We start from the raw sequence: 12333 nt of genomic DNA, 5'->3' as shown, positions 1-12333 counted from the left end.
TGTTATTCGTTACTTAGGTCCGAGCCAGAAACCAGAGTGAAAATCCGATGAAGCTTTGGACTGTATGTCCATCGCTCGCGTCACATTGCTCTTTTCAGTACCGAGCATACAGTGAGCACGTAGAGAGACCTGGAAAACAGTGTCTGCCGCCAAATGTGAAGACCTGCTCAGAGATTTCGACCGATTTCATGCAGCTCACATAACGTAACTGCATTTCCTACTTTATGACAATTCTCGGCCGCACACTGCAGGGGCAATGAGGACGCTCCAGCTGCGCTTTCGATGGGAAGTGTCTGATCACCAACAGTACAGCCCGGATTTGGCTCCCTGTGAGTTTTATCTCAGCTCACAGTAACCATCGGCTATGAAGACAAAATTTGGCACAGGGAACGAGCTGCAGATCAGCGTAGAGACATTGTATGAAACACAAACCGCTGCTTTCTATAACGAGGTATTGGAAAATTGGTACAACGCTACGACAAATGTCTAATTTGGAGCGGCGACTATTTTGAGAAGTGTTTGTAAGCTGTAGCTAAATATTCCAAGTAAAAAATTGTAGCCGGCCGGGGTGGTGAAGCGGTTCTAGGCGCTTCAGTCTGGAATCGTGCGACCGCTACGGTTTCAGGTTCTAATCCTGCCTCGGGCATGGATCTGTGTGATGTCCTTAGGTTAGTTAGGTTTGAGTAGTTCTAAGTTCCAGGGGACTGATGACCTCAGCTGTTAAGTCCACCCAGCATCTACATCTACATCTACATACAAACTCCGCAATCCACCATACGGTGCGTGGCGGAGGGTACCTCGTACCACAAATAGCGTCTTCTCTCCCTGTTCCGCTCCAAAACAGATCGAGGGAAAAATTACTGCCTATATGCCTCTGTACGAGCCCCAATCTCTCTTATCTTATCTTTGTGGTCTTTCCGCGAAATATAAGTTGGCGGCAGTAAAATTGTACTGCAGTCAGCCTCAAATGCTGGTTCTCTAAATTTCCTCAGTGGCGATTCACGAAAAGAACGCCTCCTTTCCTCCAGAGACTCCCACCCGAGTTCCTGAAGCATTTCCGTAACACTCGCGTGATGGTCAAACCTACCAATAACAAATCTAGCAGCCCGCCTCTGAATTGCTTCTATGTCCTCCCTCAATCCGATCTGATAGGGATCCCAAACGCTCGAGCAGTACTCAAGAATAGGTCGTATTAGTGTTTTATAAGCGGTCTCCTTTACAGATGAACCACATCTTCCCAAAATTCTACCAATGAACCGAAGACGACTATCCGTCTTCCCCACAACTGCAATTACATGCTTGTCCCACTTCATATCGCTCTACAATATTACGCCCAAATATTTAATCGACGTGACTGTGTCAAGCATCGTGCTTAGAGCCATTTGAGCCATCCTTCGTGATTATTTATACTTTATTTGTAGCTACAACTTTCATAACAAATTCGATACACGTAAGCTTCAGGCATTATACAGGGAGAAGAAAAATTCGCGCACTCGAACTTCGCAGAGCGCCTCCTCACATCAAGCAATACAAAAATGTCTCTCACAAAATTTCGTCCTGTGCATATTTCGGGCAGTAAATGGACGTTAAAGATTGGAGATCTGGCAACATTGTAATCACGTGTACGGTAACTACCTCTGTCAGGTAGTAGACTAGTGCTGTGCAGTTGGTGCAGAGAATAGCGTTTTGGGTTAGCATGCAGGAGGTCGAGGGTTAGATTCTAGAACGAGCTTTATTTGTTTTTCTTTGCTAAGAGTAACCTGTGTGGTACGGTATCTGACGTCTTAATCTTCATACAGTGATTACAGTACGTCTTCTACGAAACATTAACTTTTAAGTACTATGAAAACAGAAATGAAAGTACATTAGTTTTCAATGGCCAGCTTTTAAAGAAGCATTTTGCACGTCGTGGACGCGAACTATTTCGCGGCAGTGCGTCTGCTAGATTCCAGACTTGTTTTCTGTGTACTCTGCCCCTATGGCCCAATCTAAATTATTTGCGAAGCAAAAAAATGTTCAAATGTGTGTAAAATCGTATGGGACTTAACTGCAAAGGTCATCAGTCCCTAAACTTACACACTACTTAACCTAAATTATCCGAAGGACAAACACACACACCCATGCCCGAGGGAGGACTCGAACCTCCGCCGGGACCAATTTGCGAAGTACTACTGGTGAAGTAAGGCCCTAACGATATGTAATTGACATGAATCTGGCAAGAATAGTGGTTGGTATTAATCGATGTGACCACTGGGGGAGGGTACACACAAAACTAGTTTGGAATCTGGTAGATACAGTGGTGCGAAACAATTCGTGTCCACGATTGTAAGTCCATTTCTGTGTTCGTAGTACATAACAGCAAATGTTTTGTACATACTGTAGCATGAATACTGTTTTTAGCAACTTAAAAAAATAAGCTTCGATCTTCTGCATGCTATCCCAAAACGCTAACCCTTCAACCAACTGCACAGCACAACTGCTATATGTTAAGAGAGGTAGTTACTGTACAAGTGATTACAGTGTTGCCAGACTGCCAATCTTTACGTACATTTACTGTGCTAAATATGGACACGATGACATTTTGTAAGAGACATTTTTGTGTTGCTAGTATGTGAGGAATCACACTGCGAAGTCAGAGTGCCCGAATATATCTTCTCCCCTTGTATTACTTTCATAGGAGCCAGGCTTTATACGGAACTCTACTACTGTGTTAACGTATAGAGTATGCCAGTACCTGCGCCTCTATGTCGCCGACCTCCTGGCGGTCGACGAGCGTGTCGCGCAGGCTGAGCGAGGTCTGCACGATGAGCGCGAGCACCGGCACGAACGGCAGCACCAGCATCTGCAGCAGCTGCAGGCGGCGGCCGCTGCGGTACGCCGGGTTGGCCGCCCTGCAGGCGCAGCCGTGCACACCCGAGGCCGCCGCGGCCGCCGCCGCCTCCGCCGCGATCGACTCAGACACGTCGTCCGACGAGACGGAGCGCACCGAGCCCGTGTCGTGCACGCGCACGTCGGCCGGCGGCGGCGCCAGGCCGTTGCTGCCGCCGCCCGCCTGCATGGCGCTGGCCGCCGTCGTGGCCGGCGCAGCCGCCGCCGCGGGCGCCGAGCCGCGCCTGCCGACAGAAAACCGTCGCGCGTTACACTACAGTCGCACTGCACAGGGCGCGAAGTGCGTTTACCCCTGTACAACTTACCGTGAGTACTAGGTCAGTGTGGGACTTGTACAAAGAGGCGAGGGGGCGGATGCAACGAACTCACTGCATGCCTCTCACCTGGGAGCATGGACCACTGTGCGCAGGTGCATGAGTCTCTCTGTCCCACATAAAGCTAAACACGAGCATGTACACAAGACACTACATAACCGGTGAATATTACTGGCCATTAAAATTACTATACCAAGAAGAAATGAAGATGATAAACGGGTCTTCATTGGACAAATATATTATACTAGAACTGACATGTGATTACATTTTCACGCAATTTGGGTACATAGATACTGAGAAATCAGTACCCAGAATAACCACCACTGGCCGTAATAACGGCCTTGATACGCCTGGGCATTGAGTCAAACCGAGCGGGGTGGCGCAGTGGTTAGACACTGGACTCGCATTCGGGAGGACGGCGGTTCAATCCCGCGTCCGGCCATCCTGATTTAGGTTTTCCGTGATTTCCCTAAATCACTCCAGGCAAATGCCGGGATGGTTCCTCTGAAAGGGCACGGCCGACGTCCTTCCCAATCCTTCCCTAATCCGATGAGACCGATGACCACGCTGTCTGGTCTCCTTCCCCAGACCAACCTACCATTGAGTCAAACAGAGCTTGGATGGCGTGTGCAGGTACAGCTGCCCATGAAGATTCAATACGATACTACAGTTCATATTGTGACGAGCCAGTTGCTCGGACACCATTTACCAGATATTTTCAGTTGGCAAGAGATCTGGAGACTGTGCTGCCCAGGGCAGCAGTCGAACATTTTCTGTATCCAGAAAGGCCCGTACAGGACCTGCAACATGCGGTCGTGCATTATTCTGCTGAAATGTAGGGTTCCGCAGGGATCGAATGAATGGTAGAGCCATGGGTCGTAACACATCTGAAATGTAACGTCCACTGTTCAAAATACCGTGAATGCGAACAAGAGGTGACAGATACGTGTAACCCATGGCACCCCATACCATCACGCTGGGTGATACGCCAGTATGGCGATGACGAATACACGCTTCCAATGTGAATTCACCGCGATGTCGCCAAACACGGATGCGACCATCATGATGCTGTAAACTGAACCTGGATTCATCCGAAAAAATGACGTTTTGCCATACGTGCACCCAGGTTCGTCGGTGAGTACACCATCGCACGCGCTCCTGTCTGTGATGCAGCGTCAAGGGTAACCGCAGCCATGGAATCCGAGCTGGTAGTCCATGCTGCTGCAAACGTCGTCGAACTGTTCGTACAGATGGTTGTTGTCTTGCAAACGTCCCCATCTGTTGACTCAGGGATCGAGACGTGGCTGCACGATCCGTTACAGCCATGCGGATAAGATGCCTGTCATCTCGACTTCTAGTGATACGAGGCCGTTGGGATCCATCACGGCGTTCCGTATTACCCTCCTGAACCCACCGATTCCATATTCTGCTAACAGTCATTGGATCTCGACCAACGCGAGCAGCGATGTCGCGATACGATAAACCGCAATCACGATAGGCTACAGTCCGACCTTTATCAAAGTCGGAAACGTGATGGTACGCAATTCTCCTCCTTACACGAGGCATCACAACAACATTGCATCAGGCAACCCCGGTCAACTGCCGTTTGTGTATGAGAAATCGGTTGGAAACTTTCCTCATGTCAGCACGTTGTAGGTGTCGCCACCCGCGCTAACCTTGTGTGAATGCTCTGAAAAGCTAATCATTTGCATATCACAGCATCTTCTTCCTGTCGGTTAAATTTCACGTCTCTAGCACGTCATCTTCGTGGTGTATCAATTTTAATGGCCAGTAGTGTATATAAATTGGAGAAGGAGGGAACACAAAGGAAAGGAACTAATCATATCAGCTGCATTGGGGGTTTAGTGCACAATCAGTGACGACTAGTGAAAATGTGTGCCACAGTGAGACTCAAACCTGCGATATCCTGCTTTCTAGGCAGTTGCGTTAATAACTGCGCCAAGCTGATACAGAGTTTATAGCAAATGTGCTGACTATCAAAGTCTGTTCCCCAGCCTACCCACACTCCCACCTAGCACCACCTATCTGCATCCCCATTCCTGTCTTGATGTTCATTAATTTTATATTCTCACTGGAGATCAAACGTACCTGTGCATGGGCACCGAAGGTTGTGGATTCATTGTCCATCAAGGGGAATCGTATGAATGCGTGGTGCCTGTCCATTTGGACGCTTCCAAAAGAAGAGATACCACACATTCATAAAACACACAGTGAAAGTGAATTAAAAGGTGTTGGAGAAGTTCAAGATGAAAACTTCAGTGCAACAGTGGGACTGCCTCTTCCCCCTTTCGTTTAATCTGATATTGGTAAGAGCGCTGGTAAAAGCAATACGAGTAGGGACAGGAATTCAGCTGTGTAGAAGGATCGTCACCCTGGACTATGCAGATGATGTATTAGGGACAGTCAAATGAAAACGAGACAGACAAGAAATGAAGTAAGTAAACTTTTTATTTCATTAGCAGTCGCCATATTTATTAATACATTTATCCCACTGTGAGATAACACAATCAATGCCTTCATGGAAAAATATTTGCTGTTGCCTCGGGAACCATGATTGCGCCCAGGGATGCACCTCTATGTCCAAAGGAAACCTACAGCCACAAACATCTTCCTCCAGGGCTCCAAAAATAAGGAACTTGCATGGCAATAGATCGGGACAGTGCGGAGGATGTGTAAGGGTTTCCCAGTGAAACCTCTGCTGTGTAGTCATAATGCCCTTAGCAACATGTCGCCCCATTCTTACGCATCCTCCATACACTCCCAATCTCTCGACTCCCAATCTCTCAACAGTCTTGGCGACATGTGGGCCTGCCCTTACAGATCCTCTATACAGTGCCAATCTCTCAATCTATTTTCGTGGTTTTGGAGATTTGAAGAAAGACATTCCTGCCCATCGATTTGCTTTGGAGGATAAGGTATATGCCAGGTACAATCATAGCAGACTTTTTATATGTTTCACAGTGGGATAAATATATTAAAGGTTCTGGCGATTAATTTGGAAAAAAAATAAAGAGTTTACTTACTTTTTCCATCTGTGTCGTTTTTATTTGATTGCTCTTTACAGATTTTCGTGTTTGGAATACATTTTCACACATTCTTGCACTATTGACTGTGCCGGCCGCGGTGGTCTAGCGGTTCTGGCGCTGCAGTCCGGAACCGCGGGACTGCTACGGTCGCAGGTTCGAATCCTGCCTCGGGCATGGGTGTGTGTGATGTCCTTAGGTTAGTTAGGTTTAAGTAGTTCTAAGTTCTAGGGGACTTATGACCTAAGATGTTGAGTCCCATAGTGCTCAGAGCCATTTGAACCACTATTGACTGTAAACATGAGAGAGGACGAGTTATGCTCTTATCTGTCTTTCGTATATGGAATCTTATGGAAGATTCTGTTACAACCTGACGTACCTTGAGCGAGACTCTAGAAAGTTAACAGCCTGAGCAGACATTGATGGGGCCTGGTAGGGCGCTAAAAGCATGAGTTATTTTTATGGTCTTAGCTTGTAGAAAGAATGTAGCCACTTTATAGTGGCTGCTAAGGCCCATTCGCCGCCGTTAGTGCCACAAGAGGAAGAGGGTAACCAAGACTCCTCGTCATCACCCCAGTATACCTGAGCCCAGTCCTTCGCATTCTCTAAATTCCTCTGCTATCGAAGCCAGCGGCTACTGCCGCTCCCAGCAGCAGCCTTAGCTGGCCATGAGGGAGACGAGCTTCCAACATGAGCACAATTCTCCCACCTCAAAACACTACATGCAGCATTACCTTACAAACAACGCCATTTCTATTCACTGTCAATCGTCCACACTGTTCACTGAAGTGGTCACTGTGGCTCCTTAATGAGACACGTATGACCTAATGTTCAGATGTTCCTTAATTGTGCCTACCGCCTTTCGAGCACTAGGGCTCGGATTCTGTAGAGCTGTCTTCAGATGAACTGGTGTTACGTTTGCAATATTTGGCTTATTATTTATATTGTGTTTTTAGTATGACTTGTAGTGCGGTATTTATAAATTTATAAAGTTGATTTTCACCGCAAGTATATAGATAGTACGATTCTAGATAAGTGCAATGTGACATGAAAATTAGCGGTACGTTTCTTTTCAAGACTGCGTAGATGATCGCGCCTGCACTGGTGAGGAGCTGTTGCCCCGCCACAGGGCGTATAGGGCAGCGAGAGGGCAGAGGGAGCACCACACCGAGCGTTGCTGGGCGTGACATAGAAGCTGACAGTTGGAAGCACGTGGCTGATTAGGGCTCATAACCTGGTTGCCAGCGTGGGGGCTGCAGAGCAGTGGCGGCCTACAATATGGCGGTGTGTCGCTGCGGTCCGTGTATTAGTATGATGCCAGAGGCTGCCTGAAAATTGCGGGCTGGCACAGGATGTACTGGGTCCAAAGTAAATGTGCAGTACGGAACACGTGGTGATTTCGACGTGACCCAGCACTGGAAGCAAGTGCAGATAGCGCCTGGAAAGATGTGTGGTGGTGCAGGGACCTTGTATGAGGTTCTGGCCACACCTGTTTTGTTTCAGTGCGGCTGACCCAACGAGTTGCTACGAGACACAATTTTCTGTAGAAGAAATGGAGTTCACTGTCTGCCACAAATGGAAAGAGACGCTGGGGATACAGAGCGTCGTGGAGCTGATACTAGTATTGAAGCATTCAAAAACTATTATTAGTCTCGACCATTGTATTTATTAATTTCATAGTGCCTTACGCGTTTCGGCTTACGCCATTCTCAAAGGCTCAAAATATCCAACACATTCATAGGTAAAATGAAACCTAATCTATCACACACGGATACGAAGTATCTGATCTACATTATTTGATGACATCTGAGTGCAAAGTGACGTCTGTGTTATAGATATTTTGAGCTTTTGAGAATGACCTAAGGCAAAACGCGTAAGACAGGATAAAACTAATAAACAGGTTGGTTAAGAGTAATATCAGTTCTTGAGCGCATTACGAAATGGTTGAAATATCTAACAAATCACTTATGTGTTTTACTGCAATGTGGAAGCAATTGCAATGAACTGCAATGATCAGTGTGGGGCCTGGCCGGCTGCAACATGGACGTCGTTGAGCTGCGGCAGCAGATGCTGTTTTCATTCGAGTGTCCAGTAGAAGTTGGTAGCTCATAGAAATGGAGGAATGATGCTGGGGAGTTCCGGTAACCATGGTGCAGAACCTCGTAGTTGTCAGAATCCTGACTTACCAAAATATCTTGTGAAGTTGTGCACCAGATTGGTGAACTCAGCCTAATATTGCTGTTGTTGTGAAGAAGCACGGCAATGCTTCGCCGTAACTGCATAAAGTTTATTTGCATACATGCTCGTGGTACAATCTGAGTGTAGCAAGGTTACTTTGAATTTGGAAACATAGCGTCGCCTTAGTGAGACAATTGCGTGTTAGCGATAAGTCATTGTATCTTTTACAGATTTATGAATTTACCCAGTAGATTCTATAGCAGCTTGTATATTCATGTAGACTGTGCTTTCTCCTCTGTCTAAAGTATTGTGGAGGTGTTGGCAGCAGTGGACTATAGATCATCCAAGTGAGCCACTCTGCTTGTTGCTATTGTATTCTGATGTCATTTGTGGGCAGAAGCAATACTGTTTGAACTATAAAGTGTATGCCTTTGTTGTAGGATAAGTTTATACTCTATATTATTGTTTCCCACTTTGGAGCTCAGACTGTTTATTGTTGTTGGACGAATAATTGTTTAGTTTATTTGATATTTCATTTGCTATTAGACGTTAATGATTTAAAGAGCTGAGCGCAACGGTTTGCTGTATTTCTATGCGCTCTGCTGTTTATTTAAATAAAGACCGATTAAATGCTCACGTTTGCATAAACCCGGCCTGACTTCAGTCGGGCCCAGCTTTTGCAGCCGTCCGGTGTGGCCGAGCGGTTCTAGGCGCTTCAGTCTGGCACCGCGTGACCGCTACGGTCGCAGGTTCGAATCCTGCCTCGGGCGTGGATGTGTGTGATGTCCTTAGGTTAGTTAGGTTTAAGTAAGTGAAAGTTCTAGCGGACTGATGACCTCAGATGTTAAGTCCCATAGTGCTCAGAGCCATTTGCACCACAGCCACCGATAGCACGTAACGCCAGTCTGTGGTGCCTAAAGTGGCTGGAAATTCGTGTCGCATTCGAAGTTTTGAATCAACACACTGTCGCACGATGTGAGGGACGGGACTTGAGGCGTCAGGTGTGGTCACTACTTTCAGATACGGCGCTCCATTGGTTAAGCAGAACCGTCTATTGTTGTGTGACCATGGGCTGACCCATTCTCGCCGAAAATAAATTGTAGGACAGGTCAGATTGCTAGTGGGACTATATTAGGGCTAGATTTTATTTTGCCGCTACCTCGCCTACTCTTTTTCACTTGTTTATTTTTAATTGAAAATGTTGTTTTAGATTTGCATGTCGCAGTTCCGTTCATGGTTTTGTAGTGTATCTACTTTGTGGGTGCACTACACTTCTTGTATATTTTTCAAACGAATATCAGTCTTGGCCTGACTTTCCTGTGATTAGTTGATGTGGGCGTTGCACTTAAACAGCTCTATAAGCGTACTGACACCTGCAATGCATGTGACTGCATCCAGTGCCTGTTCAGCAGCCGTATAGTCATATATTAACAGCTCCTTTCATCTATTTATGAATAAGACGTTGCATTTGTTTGTGTTGATGAAATGCAAACCCCCGCAACTAGCGTCAATCCTCTGCAGGTCTTCCTCAAATTCGCTACAGTTTTCTAGCGTTGCGATCTTTCTGTATACAAGAGTATCATCCCCGAACAGCCTCACCCAAATTCCAACTTTATCCATTAGGTCGTTCTTATATCGTTGAACATTAATAGTCCGGTAGCACTACCTAAACGTACGCTCGAAATTACTTTTACCGCTGAAGACTTCTTTCCGTTAAGAGTGACGTGGAACTGTGTAGTGAAAATGAAATGGCAATTTACAGCATGTTATAAGAACTGAACACCAGCTGACAGACATATGGAATGAGATAAATGTGAAGAAAACTAAAGCTATTATGTTTCTTAAAAGCAGTAAAGAAAGATAAATTTGAAAAATTTTGATGAAATAGTGGAACAAATTGATTACGTCAGTTATGTAGGATACGTAATCAAGAAATAAATATAAGAATAACTACTGCAAAATAAATGGTTTGCAGAAGCAGTGTATTAAATCACCAAACTAAAATGTTACGTTAAGATAAAACTAAATTCAAATCTGCGATCGTACGGCGATGACCCCGCCATGTTGACTAAGCGCCTAGTCATCTTCTGCCATGTGGCGTCTTGTGGATGCAATATGGAGGGATATGCCCTTCACTTTCAAATAAAAATATTAAATAAATCCTGATCGATCCTAGAATAGAGAAACTACCAAAATAAGTGTTGTGACTTGGCAAGACAGCCAAGCCACTATGATTGGTAGCCGAATGGCACGCGTTTAAGCTCACGCAGGCTGGCGTGAGGTCTGGAACAGTTGTAGGAGTTGAGTCTAGTGAACAAGGTACGTAGCTTTTAGAATACTTAACTTTAATCCATAATTGGTGAACATCGGTCTGATGGTACATGCATCACAAGATAAATAGCAAATGATAATGGCGCCTTGCTAGGTCGTAGCAAATGACGTAGCTGAAGGCTATGCTAACTATCGTCTCGGCAAATGAGAGCGTAATTTGTCAGTGAACCATAGCTAGCAAAGTCGGCTGTACAACTGGGGCGAGTGCTAGGAAGTGTCTCTAGACCTGCCGTGTGGCGGCGCTCGGTCTGCAATCACTGACAGTGGTGACACGCGGGTCCGTCGTATACTAGCGGACCGCGGCCGATTTAAAGGCTACCTCCTAGCAAGTGTGGTGTCTGGCGGTGACACCACAATAAGCACAAAGGACAGTTTATTTCATACGGAATTCTCTGAGACCTGCGATTCTCCCTTTTTACGGGCACTACACACCACAAGTGTCGAACTATAATTAGGATAAGGCAGCTTCCGTCGATTTTAAGCTCCAGGCAGATTCGTATAGATCTATTACAGATAAAAATGGTGGTACAGTCACTACAGTGACATCTTAACCGTCTTACTGGCCTCCTTTGTTTAAAAATAAGAATATAGTTACAGTTTCCGAATCCCCAAATTTCTCCGCAACTGGACGAAAGTTCGTTGTATTTATGTCACACGAATTTCAAGACACATACAGTGCTTGATGATGAGACCATACACTCTTAAAATCGAAAGAAACTGTGATACAACTGCATCTAAATACTGGAACGGTTGCAAGTAAAGCTAACAATATACTCCAATAATGTAAACAACGTCTGCCTGTTCACGGTTTGAAATCTGTTCCACATGAATACGAGTCCAGTACGCTAAAAACCCCCTTCCCCCATGAACCATGGACCTTGCCGTTGGTGGAGAGGCTTGCGTGCCTCAGCGATACAGATAGCTGTACTGTAGGTTCAACCACAGTGGAGAGGTATCTGTTGACAGGCCTGACAGATTTGTGGTTCTTGAAGAGGGGCATCAGCCTTTTTAGTGGTTGCAGGGGCAACAGTCTGGATCTCTGACTGATCTGGTCTTATAACATCAACCAAAATGACCTCGATGTGCTGGCACTGCGAATGGCTGAAAGCAAAGGCAATCTACCGCCGTAATTTTTCCAGAGGGCAAGCAGCTCTACTGTGTGATTAAATGATGATGGAATCCTCTTGGGTAAAATATTCCGGAGGTAAGATAGTCCCCCATTCGGATCTCCTGGCGGGGAGCACTCAGAAGGACGTCTTTATTAGGAGAAAGAAAACTGGCGTTCTACGGATCGGAGAGTGGAATGTCAGATACCACAATCGGGCAGGGAAGTTAGAAAATTTAAAAAGGGAAATGGATAGATTAAAGTTAGATATAGTGGGAATTAGTGAAGTTCGTTGGCAGGAGGAACAGGACTTCTGGTCAGGTGGATGCTGTGTTAAAAATACGAAATCAAAAAGGGGTAATGCAGGAGTAGGTTTAATAATGAGTAGAAACGTAGCAACTCGGATAAGCTACTATGAACGGCGTAGTGAACGCATTATAGTAGCCGAGATAGACAGGAAGCACACACGCGC

At 45.9% G+C, this 12333-nt stretch overlaps 1 protein-coding gene across 2 annotated transcripts in view; it reads right to left on the bottom strand.

Annotated features, from left to right (window-relative positions):
* The window catches only part of LOC126174770 (receptor-type guanylate cyclase gcy-19), a 492286-nt gene extending 489410 nt beyond the window's left edge, over positions 1–2876 (bottom strand). For both annotated transcript variants that reach the window (XM_049921109.1, XM_049921111.1), the window contains exon 1: positions 2735–2876. In XM_049921109.1, coding sequence (XP_049777066.1) covers positions 2735–2842 — 108 coding nt within the window. In that variant the 5' untranslated portion in view covers positions 2843–2876. The remainder of the gene's footprint in view (positions 1–2734) is intronic.
* Positions 2877–12333: the final 9457 nt, after the last annotated feature.

This window comes from Schistocerca cancellata, chromosome 3 (assembly GCF_023864275.1).
Source record: "Schistocerca cancellata isolate TAMUIC-IGC-003103 chromosome 3, iqSchCanc2.1, whole genome shotgun sequence".
NCBI classification, from domain to species: domain Eukaryota; kingdom Metazoa; phylum Arthropoda; class Insecta; order Orthoptera; family Acrididae; genus Schistocerca; species Schistocerca cancellata.
The sequence above is the reverse complement of the archived record's forward strand: the minus strand, read 5'-3'. Positions and strand labels throughout refer to the sequence as shown.